The 18,491-nt window shown below is 43.2% G+C and overlaps 1 protein-coding gene across 4 annotated transcripts in view; it reads left to right on the top strand.

Annotated features, from left to right (window-relative positions):
• The window catches only part of LOC128693483 (lipase 3-like), a 63,059-nt gene extending 54,449 nt beyond the window's left edge, over positions 1-8,610 (top strand). For 2 of the 4 annotated variants that reach the window (XM_070104274.1, XM_070104273.1), the window contains exons 10-11: positions 4,816-4,958; positions 5,640-8,610. In XM_070104274.1, the coding sequence (XP_069960375.1) occupies positions 4,816-4,958; positions 5,640-5,795 (299 nt within the window). In that variant the 3' untranslated portion in view covers positions 5,796-8,610. The remainder of the gene's footprint in view (positions 1-4,815; positions 4,959-5,639) is intronic. The other 2 variants (XM_070104275.1, XM_070104276.1) reach the window with 2 other exon arrangements.
• The last annotated feature ends 9,881 nt before the right edge of the window (positions 8,611-18,491 follow it).

Below are 18,491 nucleotides of genomic sequence, written 5' to 3'. Positions count from 1 at the left end.
TGCAGCTGCACCACTCAGGTGAGTCACACACACCTGCTGCAGCTGCACCACTCAGGTGAGTCACACACACCTGCTGCAGCTGCACCACTCAGGTGAGTCACACACACCTGCTGCAGCTGCACCACTCAGGTGAGTCACACACACCTGCTGCAGCTGCACCACTCAGGTGAGTCACACACACCTGCTGCAGCTGCACCACTCAGGTGAGTCACACACACCTGCTGCAGCTGCACCACTCAGGTGAGTCACACACACCTGCTGCAGCTACACCACTCAGGTGAGTCACACACACCTGCTGCAGCTACACCACTCAGGTGAGTCACACACACCTGCTGCAGCTGCACCACTCAGGTGAGTCACATACACCTGCTGCAGCTGCACCACTCAGGTGAGTCACACACACCTGCTGCAGCTGCACCACTCAGGTGAGTCACACACACCTGCTGCAGCTACACCACTCAGGTGAGTCACACACACCTGCTGCAGCTGCACCACTCAGGTGAGTCACACACACCTGCTGCAGCTGCACTACTCAGGTGAGTAACGCACACCTGCTGCAGCTGCACTACTCAGGTGAGTAACGCACACCTGCTGCAGCTGCACTACTCAGGTGAGTAACGCACACACCTGGTGCAGCTGCACCACTCAGGTGGGTCACACACCTGCAGCTCCACCACTCAGGTGAGTCACACACCTGCAGCTCCACCACTCAGATGAGTCACACACCTGCAGCTCCACCACTCAGATGAGTCACACACCTGCAGCTCCACCACTCAGATGAGTCACACACCTGCAGCTCCACCACTCAGGTGAGTCACACACCTGCAGCTCCACCACTCAGGTGAGTCACACACCTGCAGCTCCACCACTCAGATGAGTCACACACCTGCAGCTCCACCACTCAGATGAGTCACACACCTGCAGCTCCACCACTCAGGTGAGTCACACACCTGCAGCTCCACCACTCAGGTGAGTCACACACCTGCAGCTCCACCACTCAGATGAGTCACACACCTGCAGCTCCACCACTCAGATGAGTCACACACCTGCAGCTCCACCACTCAGGTGAGTCACACACCTGCAGCTCCACCACTCAGATGAGTCACACACCTGCAGTTCCACCACTGTGTTAAGATAAGCAACTCTTACCTACGATATGTTCATTGTAATTTAGTAGCCAAGTAATTTCTAACATTATTTAAGTTACCACAGGTGTTCAAACATAAGCTTTGTGCACTCAGAATTATATTGTCCATTTTTATACGTGTAAAACAAATAAAAGAAATACTGTATTGTCCTGTATTGTATTATGTATTAAGCCGCAGTTTACGTGTAATTGTAACACCTGTTTACTTATTGTATCAGTAACTACAGTAGCTGTAACACCTGTCTACTTCCTGTATCAGTAATCACAGTAGTTTTGACACCTGTCTGCTTCCTCTTATCAGTTATCACTAGTTTTAAAATCTGTCCACTTCCCGTATCAGTTACTAGAGTAGTGGTACACACAAGTACTCTGTGTTCCCACACTCTGCACTGGTTACCACAGTGGATGATCCACTCTACACTAGTTACCACAGTGTGTGACCCACTCTACACTAGTTACCACAGTGTGTGACCAACTCTACACTAGTTACCACAGTGTGTGACCCACTCTACACTAGTTACCACAGTGTGTGACCCACTCTACACTAGTTACCACAGTGGATGATCCTCCGTGAGGCCTCACTGCAACTCTAAGCTCATTTGACTGCCCTACAGAATTTTCCAATATCAGTGGTATCGATGAATGGATTGACATATTTCTAAATAAAATACATTGATTTCATAACAAACATTGTCCCATAAAACTAAACAGATCACTAATAAACGCCTAAGCTGTCCGTGGCTGACCTACAGCATTTTAAGAACCATTGATAAGAAACATCAATATGAAAAGTAATGTAGACAGGGCTTAATAACTAAAGAACTTAGTAAACACTAAACGTCTGTCCTCACCAAACTAATAAGAAAATCAAAACAAATGTATTATTCTAATAAATTCACTGAAACGAGAGGAGATAAAAAAAAAAATGACCTGAAAGACACTCTCATATCCTGGGCTCCTAAAAGCTGAGCAAAACTAGAGATATTGTCCTAATTTAACCAAACGAACCACAACTCCAGCATATTGAAACGGCTAACAAGATAAATGACTTTTTCTCAACCATAGGATTAAGTCTCACCAGTAAAATTCCAATCACCAATACATGAGCGAGTGATTACCTACATGGAAACTTCTCAACATCCCTCTATCTTGCACTATCCCAGCCCACTTAATTCACCCCGATTATTAATTCGCTAAAAAATAAATCATAAAATCTAGCTAAAGCTCCAAAACTATTGTTCAAATGAGCGGCTCAAGTCCTCTCACACCATTACATTACTCTTTAACATATCACTAGAAACCAGCACTAGAAACCCGGTGGTCTGGTGGCTAAAGCTCCCGCTTCACACACGGAGGGCCCGGGTTCGATTCCCGGCGGGTGGAAATTCCGACACGTTTCCTTACACCTATTGTCCTGTTCACCTAGCAGCAAATAGGTACCTGGGTGTTAGTCGACTGGTGTGGGTCGCATCCTGGGGGACAAGATTAAGGACCCCAATGGAAATAAGTTAGACAGTCCTCGATGACGCACTGACTTTCTTGGGTTATCCTGGGTGGCTAACCCTCCGGGGTTAAAAATCTTATCTTATCTTATCTTACCCGACATTACTCAATATAGCAAGTGTTACACCAACACACAAAGGTTGTGACCCAACAGATGTGAACGACTATAGACCAATATCAAGCTTGCCTTTACTATCCAAAATCTTCGAGAAACTTGTACACAAGAGATTATACTCATAACATCACAAGGCATCGTCAACCCCTGCCAGTTTGACTTCAAAAGAAACAAAAGCACAAATGATGCAATTATGAAAATGCTAGCCTTTCTGTACACAACAATCGACCTAAGGAAACCTTTGATACAGTAGACCACAGCTTCCTACTTCACAAACTTGATCATTATAGTATCAGAGGCCTTGCACTTGCACATATAAAGTCTTGCCTTACTAACAGATAGCAATACGTCTCTAACAAGAACAGGGAGGTGTCCTTGCCCTCCTACTTTTTCTTTTACACGTTAACTACCTTTCAGATGTGTTGCAGCAACTTAGACCTCTTCTCTTTGATGGCGACACAGTTTTTGTCATCACCCACCCAAATCCAGCATCATTCAACAACATTGTTAATGAAGAGCTACTAAAAATATCAACTTGGATGACTACCAATAAACTTACACTTAACATTGACAAAACCTTCTACATTATGTTCAGGAGTAGAGCAAGTGATGTCCGACTAAACATTATGGTTAACAATATTGTTATTGCTAGACCTAAATAGGGAAAAATTTATGGGTCTGCACCTTGACAGCAACTTAAAATTCAACACCCATATCCTACACATAACAAAAAAAGTGTCCAAAACAGTTGGCATCCTCTCAAAGCTACGTTATTATGTACCATAAACAGTGCTACTAACATTATTCGCTGATATACCCCTACATCACCTATGCTATTTGTGCCTGGGGATCCACAATAGCAACTAACCTAAATCAAAAGCAACCCAACAAAATGCTACATTTACAAAACAGTATTCTAGTATTAAGTTCGGCCTGAAGTGCTTTCTTGATAGTTGCAACAGGACTCATAAACATAATACTGGGCACAAAAGTCTATATGACATACCTCGTCTCAGGCTATATCTCTGTAAAAATTCATTGTACATAAAAGGCCAAAAGTCTGGAACTCTCTGTCGAAAATCTCCAGAGCTCTGTCTCAGCCAGCCACTGTCTCAGCCAGCCACTGTCTCAGCCAGCCACTGTCTCAGCCAGCCACTGTCTCAGCCAGCCACTGTCTCAGCCAGCCACTGTCTCAGCCAGCCACTGTCTCAGCCAGCTACTGTCTCAGCCAGCCACTGTCTCAGCCACCTTCTCTCCCTAACATATCTCAACATCAGCTACATATGTGAAGACTATATATCCATATTCTCATTGTCACTAACATAAGTTGGTTTAGAAAGACACGTAAGCAAACACTATGACATATTTATTAGAAAACGTTTCAGTACTGGAACCTTGATCATTTCTGAAGTGATCAAGTCCCAGGACCGAAACGTTGTCTAATAAATATGTCATAGTGTTTCTTTACGTGTCTTTCTAAACCAACTTGTCGGTATTTATTACCAAGGTTTATACCATACTAACATATGTAAAACAATATGATCTTATCCTTAATATCTGTAATTATCACATTATGTTTATATGCTAGAATCCTCATTACCTATAAACATCATCAAACCCTTAATTCTTTAAACAATTAAACATAATACAAGTCACATAACATGTACTAATACGACATCCAATTCTCTTGTATTCACTATAACTCCTAATTTTCTACTTACAACAACCTAACAGACTATACAAAACAATTTAAATTGTCATTGCCTTATTAATCTCAAGGTAATCTTAAGATTGCCTGAAATGTTCTGCATATTATGGGGCTTTCTGCATGTACACCTAAATATCATCCACCTCTATACAAACATTGTATGATGCTGATATAAAGTATCATAGCTAATCTTACCAATAATTCCCCGGTCTTCCCACACACTATATCACACTAACCATGTCCACTACCAATACGATTTAAAAAAAAAAAACGCTATCACGAAGCATCTCCCAAAATCCCCCTCAAAAGCAGTATAATTGTCAAGTGACCATGGTGTTACAGGCGGGTTTCATGCCTACGACTACGGCCATGCCAGGAACTTAGTGGAGTATGGGACGCCTTCTCCTCCAGACTTCACGCTAAACAGCGTCACCGTTCCAGTGGGTGTCTTCTGGGCTGAAGGAGACGCTGTCGTCGCACCAGAGGTGAGGATATACTCATCTTTGCATTATTTTTGTGGATCGCGAGTTGTTTCAGGGCGAGAAGTCTTCTTTTTTCTTAATGGTTCCTTTAACTATCGCTTCAGAAAGCGCCTTGTTCACGTCCAGTAACCACTGTATCAGTTTACTGGTAATCCTGGAATTGTTGGAAGTATAGTTGTTTTTGAAAGTTTATTATGCCTGGAGGTCCCTGGTACAAGGACCGATGAATCCTATTGTGGCAGAATAAAGCATTTTGCAGGATTAGCAGAAATCCAAAAAAATAGTCACCAAGAACATGGATAAAATTCGCTTTTGGCCACATTTTCGGACATTGCAAATTCACCAGGAATTTTTTTTTTTTTGATAAATTTAACATCATAGCATAAGATTTAGAATTTTATTACTCGTTGCGTGAGTCTTCGATGAAGAAGTCCTTGACATCTTGACTTTATCTTCTAGATAATGGTTAAGTTGGTGACCTACCATAGTCATGGGTTTCCCTGTAATTGTTGGAGTAAGTCTTAGTTTATTTAGTATTTTCTCTAAATTTATTTCATATATAGGTATTACCTTATTTCAGGTATGTGTTATATTAGTATTACATCATTTTTTTAAGCAGATGTTGGAAGGTTAAACAGGTAAGAATTGCCAGCCATTCTAGATGACCGTGACGTGTTGTTGCAGGGGATGCAACTGACGCTGTCGAAGCTGCCGAGGCTGGTTCTCAACCGTCAAGTTCCTCTACCAGACTATAATCACCTCGACTTCTTATATGCCGAGAACGCTGCCGACCTCGTATATAGACACGTTGTTCAGCTCTTCCAAGACTTCAGTGACTGAAGAACTCCCAGGAGACTCTGCTTTGTACGCATCTTCCTATTTACTGATCTTTTGTTTGAATTCAAGGATATATAAAAATATTGAAAAGGGAGCATGGAACCTTCGCTTTAAATAGTTTTATATTCAGATTACATGTTAATTACTGATTTTTTTAATTTGTTAATTAATTTAGTTTAGTTGTTTTTGTGTAAATAGCTACGTGCCATAAGCTGTTATCTGACAAGAATACCGACTGTACAATATTTTCTTAACTTTAAAACTACCATGATTATATTGGTTAAAACGCTAAACTCCCGATTTATAAGACTAAATAAATACAAAACTCTTGTAAACAATGGAACACTTAGCTACCTCGGATAAAACTTGGTAGTAGAAAGCGTTCATGTATTTACATTAAATATTATTTTCCTGCAGTAGTTTAGTTCTCTAGGTGTGGTGTCCACCTGCTGAGTGGGCCTTTATTCTGTCTCACTCAGCTGTTAGTTTAATATTTTTATTATACGCCCCTATACCCGTCCTGTGGGTGGTAGTCAAAGGATTACAGAGTTACATAATGGGCACAGGGACTGGAGCCCAAAGTTTTGATAGCTGAACAAGTTACTAAGGTAATGAACCATCCACACGTCTATACCCGATCACAATTGTAATGAGTTATTAGCGCAAATATTTGCCTTATTTACAATGAGGAAAGTCAGGATATTTTTCCGAAATGTTTTTAAATATATCACTGTGGATAAAATGCTTTGATATATCTTCAACATTTCTGAATGAGTTGTCTTAGAGTTCATTAATTTTATCGCACTCTAGTATATAATGACGCAGGGTGTGACAATAGTCCATCTGGCAAAGTTTACATTTCGTTTGGTCTACATCTGGTGGTGGTGATTTAACCTGCCAAAGATACTTGTAACCCAGCCGGAGCCGGACAGTAGTGACATCCAAGAGTCTGCTTATCTTGTTGGATGCACCATAGACATGTGGCTCCTCCTGCATGATAGAATGATGATAGATGGACTGACTGGTATCAGTCTCCCTCAGTCTTAAGTCAATGAAGTTCAGTAAGTTCTTATCGTATTACTGTTCTCAAACTGCTGACTGACAAGCCAAGATTGTAATCTACTCTCTGTTTGAACGTATATAACTTAGGCAATTCATCAGTTCTATCATGGATCTGAAGACCAATGTGAGCTCAGCTGGAAACACAACTACCAGGAGTAGTGTTTAACTTGAGGCAGGAGAAAGTTTGTTAACGTCATGCTGGGCTGATGATTTGGGGCACCCAAGAAAAATTCTTAGAGCTTCATTTTGCATTAACTCCAAGGGTCGGAGAGAACTTTCTCTAGCTACTATCAGCATGGGAGCAGCATAATCAATTAAGGACCAAACATAGGCTATGTATATCATTCTCACGATTCTCACATTAGCACCATCACAAGTTATATACACTGATGGATCTAAACAGGAGTCTTCTGGCAGGGCTGCATCTGCTCTTGTTGCCACCTCCCTAGTTTAGAACGATAATAAACTTGTTGAACTAGGCATAAGAATTAACAACTGGGCGTCTACACTGCAAACTGAATTGGTTGCAATCCTAATGGCGCTAAAGCTAACCTATGACACTGAGCTTGACACTATTATCATTACTGATTCTATGTAATCATTGAAGACTCTTGACTTCTCCAATGAGCATGTTGTTGGAGTCATATAATGACTCCAACAACATGCTCATTGGAGAAGCCAGGTATAGATACTCAAAAATCAGGGACAAAGGGATCAATGTACAATTGCTATCTATCCCATCACACATTGGATTACTCCTTCATGATAAAGTTGATATGTTAGCCAAGAAGAGTACCCAGAAGGAGAATGTAGAATATAACTTTTGGTATATCTGTGTCTAGCATTAGAGCAACTTGCAATGTGAACAGACTGACTGATGTTGTAGTGGTCAGGTTTAGACTTGGTTACAAGTACTTCTGGCAGTTTGGAAGACACACAGATGATGATCAAACTAAATGTAAATTATGTGATCAGGCATATGGTCACTCTTGAACACTATGTGCTTAATTGTCCACTTATTGAGGAATACAGAGACAGACAGTATAATAACCTATGTGACATGTCAAGATATCTTATTAATGAAAATAAGATACCAGATATACTAAGCAAATTTCCTAAATTTGCTTGTAACAGATAAGTGAACTGTAGATATAAACCCATATGTACACCTGTTAAGCCTTTTGGAGCCTAGTTCCTCGGCCTTTTGTGTATCCATACGCTCTTCCGCTACTGTCCACAGGGTGGATATGGGGTGTACAATAAACTAGCCACTTCGGTAGCAAAATCTGAATCTGGGCTGATGATGACAGTCACTATATGATGATGAGGGAGTCGTTTACTATGATGACGATTATACTGATCGTGGAGGTGACGGTAATGGGGACTAGGACGCTGAAGACCCTTAAAATGCGAACGATTGTGATGATGAAGGCGGGGTTAACAATGATAACGACGATAATAATGATGGCGATGGTGATGATTCTGATAATATTGACGACAACAACAACGACAAAAACCGATTTCTTTGCAGTAATTTGGCCTCTTGAAGAACATTTTGATTATCTTGCAGTGCAGCAGTGTCCGTCATCTGGTCTGCAGAAATACCAAGACTGAAAAGATATAACAACACCACATCTACAATAAGTCAGAATTCAGTAAGATCTGTTGAATGTATTTCGTCTACATGTTAATTGTTGATAGGTATGAATATATATTGTTTACCATTCCTTGTTATGTTTAATAAAATACAGAGTGAAATATGTGAATATTTTTCATTCCTCTCCCAAACAAACGTTGCTGTTGATCATCTGGGGTTCTACTTTGGCGCAAAGCAATCACTGGTTAGTCAGGTTCTCATAGACCCCAGCCATCCCAGGTCTAGATATTACTTGAGTTCTTCCCTTCGACAGGGCTGTATAACTGAAAGCATACTGGCGGCTAGTGGTCACTTGCCAATCTGATGTCTCTGATGACACCTGGCGCCTTGTCCATTATCCAGGTAGAAAACATCCAGCACTTTAAGTCTCTGGTGGAGTGAACGTACTCACCTAATTGTGGTTGCAGGGATCGAGACTCGGCTCCTGACCCCGCCTCTTCACTGACCGCTACTGGGTCCTCCCTCTCCCTGCTCCATGAGCTTTATCATACCTTGTCTTAAAACTATGTATAGTTCCTGCCTCCACTACATCGCTTGCCAGACTATTCCACTTCCTAACAACTCTGTGGCTGAAGAAATACTTCCTAACATCCCTTTGACTCATCTGGGTCTTCAGCTTCCAATTGTGACCCCTTGTTTCTGTGTCCCATCTCTGGAACATCCTGTCTCTGTCCACCTTGTCTATTTCACACAGTATTTTGTACGTAGTTATCATGTCTCCCCTGACCCTCCTGTCCTCCAGTGTCATCAGACCGATTTCCCTTAACCTTTCTTCATAGGACATTACCCTTAGCTCTGAAACCAGCCTTATTGCAAACCTATGCACTTTCTCTAATTTCTCTGAAACCAGCCTTATTGCAAACCTATGCACTTTCTCTAATTTCTTGACGTGTTTGACCAGGTGTGGGTTCCAAACTGGTGCTGCGTACTCCAGTATGGGCCTGATGTACACAATGTATAAAGTCTAGAACAATTCCTTACTGAGGTACCGGAACGCTGTTCTCAGGTTTGCCAGGAGCCCATATGCCGCAGCAGTTATCTGGTTAATGTGTGCTTCTGGAAATGTACTCGGTATTATACTCCTAGATCTTTCTCCTTGAGTGTCTCCTCGAGAGAGGTTTGCAGTCTTTGGCATCCTAGCCTATACTCTGTCTGCGGTCTTCTTTGCCCCTCTCCGATCTTCATGGCTTTGGATTTGGCGGTGTTAAATTCTAGGAGCCACTTGCTGGACCACGCATCCAGCCTGTCCAGGTCTCTTTGTTGACTTGTCCGGTCCGCATCTGATTTAATTCTCCTCATTAACTTAACATTATCTGCAAACAGAAACACTTCTGAGTCTATCCCTTCCGTCATGTCGTTCACATATACCAAGAATAGCACTGGTCCCAGGACTGACCCCTGTGGGACCCCGCTCGTCACCGGCGCCCATTGTGATACCTCATCACGGACCATGACTCGCTGTTGCCTCCCTGTTAGGTATTCTCTGATCCATTGCAGCGTCCTTCCTGTTATATGTGCCTGTTCCTCTAGCTTCTGTACTAATCTCTTGTGAAGAACTGTGCCGAAGGTCTTCTTGCAGTCCAAGAAAATGCAATCAACCTACCCCTCCCTCTCATTTCTTACTTCATTTACCTTGTCATAAAACTCTAGTAGGTTTGTGACACAGGATTTGCCTTCCATGAATCCGTGCTGGCTGTCGTTTATAATCTTGTTCTGCTCCAGGTGCTCCACCACTCTCCTCCTGATAATCTTCTCCATGACTTTGCATACTATACACGTCAGTGACACTGGTCTATAATTTAGTGCTTCATTTCTGATGGGGATTACATTTGCCTTCTTCTATACTTCAGGTAGTTGCCCAGTTTCAAGGGAAGTGTTGAAGATTTTGGTTAGTGGCACACGTAGTGTCTCTGCTCCCTCTCTAAGGACCCACGGAGAGATGTCCGATTCCACCACCTTTGAGGTATCAAGGTCACTTAGGATCTTCACCTCCTCCTCAGTTGTGTGTAATTCATCCAATACTTGTTGGTATATCCCCTGTTGATGTACCCCACTGTTTTGTCTTCCCAATGTCCCTTCAGCTTCCACTGTAAATACTTCCTGAAATCTCATGTTGAGCTCCTCACATACTTCTTGGTCGTTTCTTGTGAGCTCCCCACCTTCCTTCCTCAGCCTGATTACCTGGTCCTTGACTGTTGTTTCCCTCTTGACTTGCTTGGCGCGTGTGGTTAACACCTATGACTAACTAACTCTGGGCCTATGCTAGGTCCCTACTTACCTTGTACAAGATTATGGATTGCAATCACTGGACAAGGTTGTAAGATAGACCAACGATTAGCTGTACACACAGACATCATGGCAAACCATCTATTCATTTTAATCTTGCCTAATTAGTGGTCATGTCTAAATGTTATCCAAATCCTTGTGAATTAAACTTACACCACAAACAGGTAAGGTCATAAGGGCACCTTCACTACACTCGACTGTGAATCAGGCGTAAGCTCAAAGATCCACAAATATGATTATTATTATTATAATAAAAAAGAAGCGCTAAACCACAAGGGCTATACAGCTCCACAAATGTGAGCCTTCAGTACTCAAACACTGCCGATCTTAAGTCAATAAAGTTCAGTTGAAGTTCTTTTTGTATAATTGTTCTGAAACTGCTAACTGACAAGCCAAGATTGTAATCTACTCCCTCTTTGACGGCATATGACTTTGCCAATTCAACGGTTCTATCATGTATCTGAAGATCAATGTGAAATGGTGTGCTCCGAAACCACTGTCCACAGTGCTACCTTACCTGTCTGGCCTCTGACACAAGTATGCCACCTGGAGATACCTGGAGAGTGTTTCGGGGATCAACGCCCCCCGCGGCCCGGTCTGTGACCAAGCCTCGTGGTGGATCAGGGTCTGATCAACCAAGCTGTTACTGTTGGCCGTGATGGATCAGGTACTGACTTTAGGCGCCTGTCCAGCGCCTTCTTGAAGACAACCAGGGGTCTATTGGTAATCCCCTCTCATGCTTGCTAGGAGGTAGTTGAACATTCTTGGGCCTCCAACACTTATTCTGTTGTCTTGTAGTGTACTCGTGGCTCTCCTGTTTTTCAGTGGGGGGTGTTGCATCTCCTGCCGAGTCTTTTGCTTTTGTCGGGAGTGATTTTCGTGTTCAAATTTGGTACTAATCCCTCTAGGATTTTCCAGCTGTATACTATCCTGTATCTTTTTCACCTGCTTCCCTGGGAATACAAACCAAGGGACTTTAATCATTCCCAGTAATTTATACGTTTTATCGTACTTATGTGTGCCGTGAAAGTTCTCTGCACATTCTCCAGGTCAGCAATTTTGCCTGCCTTGAAGGGGGCAGTGTACAGTAATATTCCAGCCTAGAGAGGACAAGCGATTTGAAGAGAATCATCATGGGCTTGCATCCCTAGTTTTGAAGGTTCTTATTATCCATCCTATAATTTTTTTTCTAGCAAATGTGGTAGATATATTGTTGTGGTCTTTGAAAGTGAGATCCTCTGAGATTATCGCTCCCAGGTCCTTCACATTAGTTTTCTGCTCTGTCGTGTGGTTGGAATTTGTTTTATAATGATACAATTTTAATTAAGTTTTCCATATCGGGGTAGCTGAAATTTCTCTTCATTGAACTTCATATTGTTTTCTGCGGCCCAGTTAAAAATTTTACTGATTCCCGCTTGGAGACTTGCAGTGTCTTTGATGGGTGATACTGTCATGGAAATTTGGGTGTCACCACAAAGGAAGACACAGTGCTGTGGCTTACATCTCTATGTCAGCTATGAGGATGAGGAACAGGATGGGAGCGAGTACTGTGCCTAGTGGAACAAAACTTTTCACAATAGCCGCCTCAGACTTTATTCTGTTTACTACTACTACTCTTTGTGTTCTAATTGTTAGGAAATTATAGATCCATCTACCAACTTTTCCTGTTATTCCTTTATCACGCATTTTGTGTGCTCTTACACCAGTCACACTTGTCGAAAGCTTCACATTTTGTTTATCCTCTAGAGCAGTGGTTCTCAAACTTTTTCAGCTTGTTACCCAATTTAACATGCCACATAAAGCATGTTACCCCTTTCACAAAATGTTGTTATTATTGATATATATGGCTAAACGTGAACGTATACAGCCTCGCATACTCTGCTAATCCTAGCAAAACCATTGAAAACGTAAGAACCACACATACATTATATATAAAATTAATAATAGCTACAAATTCACAGTAACAGTGGGTAAATACTAACTATATACTACACAGGGCAGTACACATACATACCAGCTTATGTCTACCTCGGCTGATGCTCACAGATAAACTGACAGTGTGAAATAGAGGCAGCCTCAGGAAGTGAGTGACGCGTACTGGACAGGTCGATCTGGGCTACTGAGTGACTTTTGTCCTGAAGCATACTTGTCAAAATACTTTTGGGTTTCCACATACTTAGCTATATATTTCTTCTTTTCTAATACTATATATTAGTTTTTGATGTTTATTGTTATTTGGTTTAACTTTATTACTTACTTATAATAGGTTTACTTTACAACTTTATATACTAAGACAAAGTTAACAATAATCCTCATACCGGGTACTGCATTGTTTTCTTGATTTTCAGAATTCATAACTTTTTTTCTGTCACCCCTCCATTACCCCCCAAAAATGGTTAAATTAACCCCAGGGGGTAATTTACCCCCAGTTTGGGAACCACTGCTCTAGAGCATCCAGGACCTTGTCGTAGTGGTCCAGTGTATTTGGGACAGGCAGGAGCCTGTCCCAAATACCCATGTTGCCCTGGGTTGTGTAACTGATGGGTATCTAGGTGGGTGGGGGGTCTTGCTTCTTAGAACCCTTTCAAAGATTTTTGTGATATGGGACGTTAGTGCCATTGGTCCGTAATTTTTCGCTATTGCTTTTCGGCCCCCTTTGTGGAGTGGGGCTACGTCAGTTTTTTTAGTGACCGTGGGATGACCCCTGTGTCCATGCTCCCTCTCCATAGAATGCTAAAGGCACATGACAGTGGCTTCTTGCAGTTCTTGATGAACACAGAGTTATACGAGTCGGGGCCTGGGGCAGAGTGCATCAGTATGTCATTTATTGCCTTTTTAAAGTCTTGTAGTGTTAGGATAATATCAGAGATGCTTGAAATGACCAAATTTTGAGTCTCTGTCATTAAAAAATAATTTAGATTGTCGACCCTTAGTCTGATTAAAGTCTGATTAACTGCTCGCTGAACATTGAGTCATCTATGTAAGTCTAATGTAGTCTAAGCAAGGGTCCAATACTGGATGTTGTTTTCGCCTTAGATGTGGCATAAGGAAAAAAGTGTTTTAGGCTCTATTATTTATACTTAAGGAGTTAAGAGCATTTGCGGATGATAGAGAATCTGTTACAATTAAAGCGTCAGCCTCATATATATGGACGCACTTGAGGACAAGGATTATGGGTAAACCCAGGGTAAAATCCAATTATTGATGTGTTATTCAGTGTTGGCAATCACCACACTAGCGTGTTATTCTTGACAGTCACACCACTAGTGTGCTACTGTTGACAGTCACACCACTAGTGTGCTACTGTTGACAGTAACACCACTAGTGTGCTACTGTTGACAGTCACACCACTAGTGTGCTACTGTTGACAGTCACACCACTAGTGTGCTACTGTTGACAGTCACACCACTAGTGTGCTACTGTTGACAGTCACACCACTAGTGTGCTACTGTTGACAGTCACACCACTAGTGTGCTACTGTTGACAGTCACACCACTAGTGTGCTACTGTTGACAGTCACACCACTAGTGTGCTACTGTTGACAGTCACACCACTAGTGTGCTACTGTTGACAGTCACACCACTAGTTTTCTACTGTTGACAGTCACACCACTAGTTTTCTACTGTTGACAGTCACACCGCTAGTGTGCTACTGTTGACAGTCACACCGCTAGTGTGCTACTGTTGACAGTCACACCGCTAGTGTGCTACTGTTGACAGTCACACCACTAGCGTGCTACTGTTGACAGTCACACCACTAGTGTGTTACTGTTGACAGTCACACCACTAGTGTGCTACTGTTGACAGTCACACCACTAGTGTGCTACTGTTGAAAGTCACACCACTAGTGTGCTACTGTTGACAATCACACCGCTAGTGTGCTACTGTTGACAGTCACACCACTAGTGTGCTACTGTTGACAGTCACACCACAAGTGTGTTACTAGCTCAGTTTTGACAGTTACTTCACTAGTGTTACTAAGTGTTGAGTCACCCCATTAGAGTTACTAAGTATTGAGAGTCACCACAATAGTGTTACTAAGTGTTGAAAGTCACCCCACTAGTGGTACTAAGTGTTGACAGTCACCACAATAATGTTACTAAGTGCTGACAGTCACCCCCACTAGTGTTACTAAGTACTGACAGTCACCCGCACTAGTGTTACTAAGTGCTGACAGTCACCCCACTAGTGTTACTAAGTGCTGACAGTCACCCCACTAGTGTTACTAAGTGCTGACAGTCACACCTACTAGTGTTACTAAGTGCTGACAGTCACCCCCACTAGTGTTACTAAGTGCAAACAGTCATCCCATAGTGTTACTAATTGCTGACAGTCACCCCCACTAGTGTTACTAAGTGCTGAAAGTCACCCCACTAGTGTTACTAAGTGCTGACAGTCACCCCCAATAGTGTTACTAAGTGCAGTCACCCCCACTAGTGTTACTAAGCGCTGACAGTCACCCCCACTAGTCTTACTAAGTGCTGACAGTCACCCCACTAGTGTTACTCAGTGCTAACAGTCCCCCACTAGTGTTACTAAATGCTGACAGTCACCCCCACTAGTGTTAGTGCTGACAGTCACCCCAGTAGTGTTACTAAGTGCTGACAGTCACCCCACTAGTGTTACTAAGTGCTGACAGTCACCCCCACTAGTGTTACTAAGTGCTGACAGTCACCCCCACTAGTGTTACTAAGTGCTGACAGTCACACCTACTAGTGTTACTAAATGCTGACAGTCACCCCCACTAGTGTTAGTGCTGACAGTCACCCCCACTAGTGTTACTAAGTGCTGACAGTCACCCCCACTAGTGTTAGTGCTCACAGTCACCCCCACCAGTGTTAGTGCTGACAGTCACCCCCACTAGTGTTAGTGCTGACAGTCACCCCCACTAGTGTTACTAAGTGCTGACAGTCACCCCACTAGTGTTAGTTCTGACAGTCACCCCCACTAGTCTTACTAAGTGCTGACAGTCACCCCCATTTGTGTTACTAAGTGCTGACAGTCACCTCCACTAGTGTTAGTGCTGACAGTCACCCCCACTAGTGTTACTAAGCGCTGACAGTCACCCCACTAGTGTTACTAAGTGCTGACAGTCACACCCACTAGTGTTAGTGCTGACAGTCACACCCACTAGTGTTACTAAGTGCTGACAGTCGCCCCCACTAGTGTTACTAAGTGCTGACAGTCACCCCCACTAGTGTTACTAAGTGCTGACAGTCACCCCCACTAGTGTTAGTGCTAACAGTCACCCCCACTAGTGTTAGTGCTAACAGTCACCCCCACTAGTGTTAGTGCCGACAGTCACCCCCACTAGTGTTAGTGCTGACAGTCACCCCCACTAGTGTTACTAAGTGCTGACAGTCACTCCCACTAGTGTTGTGGAAAATACTGTATATATTTTCCAGAAATACAGTAGTTGTGTGTAAATAGATGGCTATATTGTATTTAATAAAAATTTATGTCATAGAAAATGGGAAAGCCTGCATCTGCGCAGAAGGACAGTCGCCATTTTGTTTGAATTTGGATTAGAAACGTTGTTGTAATGGGAAGAATTTTTCGTGCTCTAGAGGTTAAAATTGGGCTGACACCTCTCAAATAGGAGATGAAATTGTTGGATGTGCATTCCTGCATAACTTGAGATATCAGGCGACTGGACAAGACAGCTCCAGGAACCTCAGATAAGTCTTATGTAGTAACCTGGCCAGTGTTATTTTCATAGATAGACAGTGAGGTTTTCTGAGTATGATACACATTAATCTCCAGTCAAATTGGTGAGTGATATTAAGATATTCTCCTTCTGTTATGTATATGTGTATATATAATCATTTATTATTTTTAATATACAGTTCACAAAATTTATATATTTACCAGCATTCCTGGTGATGTATATTTCATTTAATTAATAGGTCCAGAGCAACTTGTGGATATGACAGTGGTAGGTATCGAAGGGGGACATTTTTTGCGACCTAGGTGTCCCAAACTCCTACTTGTCTAACTGATAAATAATAATTATCTATGTTCATTTATTGTTATGTACTTAATGATACATTCAGATAAATGCAATTTTCTACAAGTGTTACTAAGTGCTGACAGTCACCCCCACTAGTGTTAGTGCTGACAGTCACCCCCACTAGTGTTACTAAGTGCTGACAGTCACCCCCACTAGTGTTAGTGCTGACAGTCACCCCCACTAGTGTTACTAAGTGTTGACAGTCACCCCCACTAGTGTTAGTGCTGACAGTCACCCCCACTAGTGTTACGAAGTGCTGACAGTCACCCCCACTAGTGTTAGTGCTGACAGTCCCCCCACTAGTGTTAGTGCTGACAGTCAACCCCACTAGTGTTACAAACTGCTGACAGTCACCCCACTGGTGTTAGTGCTGACAGTCACCCCCACTAGTGTTACTAAGTGCTGACAGTCACCCCCACTAGTGTTAGTGCTGACAGTCACCCCCACTAGTGTTAGTGCTGACAGTCACCCCCACTAGTGTTACTAAGTGCTGACAGTCACCCCCACTAGTGTTAGCGCTGACAGTCACCCCCACTAGTGTTACTGCTGACAGTCACCCCCACTAGTGTTAGTGCTGACAGTCACCCCCACTAGTGTTAGTGCTAACAGTCACCCCCACTAGTGTTAGTGCTGACAGTCACCCCCACTAGTGTTACTAAGTGCTGACAGTCACCCCCACTAGTGTTACTAAGTGCTGACAGTCACCCCCACTAGTGTTAGTGCTGACAGTCACCCCCACTAGTGTTACTAAGTGCTGACAGTCACCCCCACTAGTGTTAGTGCTGACAGTCACCCCCACTAGTGTTAGTGCTGACAGTCACCCCCACTAGTGTTAGTACTGACAGTCACCCCCACTAGTGTTAGTACTGACAGTCACCCCCACTAGTGTTAGTACTGACAGTCACCCCCACTAGTGTTAGTGCTGACAGTCACCCCCACTAGTGTTAGTGCTGACAGTCACCCCCACTAGTGTTACTAAGTGCTGACAGTCACCCCCACTAGTGTTACTAAGTGCTGACAGTCACCCCCACTAGTGTTAGTGCTGACAGTCACCCCCACTAGTGTTAGTGCTGACAGTCACCCCCACTAGTGTTAGTGCTGACAGTCACCCCCACTAGTGTTAGTGCTGACAGTCACCCCCGCTAGTGTTAGTGCTGACAGTCACCCCCACTAGTGTTACTAAGTGCTGACAGTCACCCCCACTAGTGTTAGTGCTGACAGTCACCCCCACTAGTGTTAGTGCTGACAGTCACCCCCACTAGTGTTACTAAGTGCTGACAGTCACCCCTACTAGTGTTAGTGCTGACAGTCACCCCCACTAGTGTTAGTGCTGACAGTCACCCCCACTAGTGTTAGTGCTGACAGTCACCCCCACTAGTGTTACTAAGTGCTGACAGTCACCCTCACTAGTGTTACTAAGCACTGACAGTCACCCCCAATAATTAGTGTTGACAGTCACCCCCACTAGTGTTAGTGCTGACAGTCACCCCCACTAGTGTTAGTGCTGACAGTCACCCCCACTAGTGTTAGTGCTGACAGTCACCCCCACTAGTGTTAGTGCTGACAGTCACCCCCACTAGTGTTAGTGCTGACAGTCACCCCCACTAGTGTTACTAAGTGACTAGTGTTAGTGCTGACAGTCACCCCCACTAGTGTTACTAAGTGCTGACAGTCACCCCTACTAG

This window comes from Cherax quadricarinatus, chromosome 90 (assembly GCF_038502225.1).
Source record: "Cherax quadricarinatus isolate ZL_2023a chromosome 90, ASM3850222v1, whole genome shotgun sequence".
NCBI classification, from domain to species: Eukaryota; Metazoa; Arthropoda; class Malacostraca; order Decapoda; family Parastacidae; genus Cherax; species Cherax quadricarinatus.
Note: the sequence above shows the minus strand (reverse complement) of the source record. Positions and strands in the feature narration are given on the sequence as shown.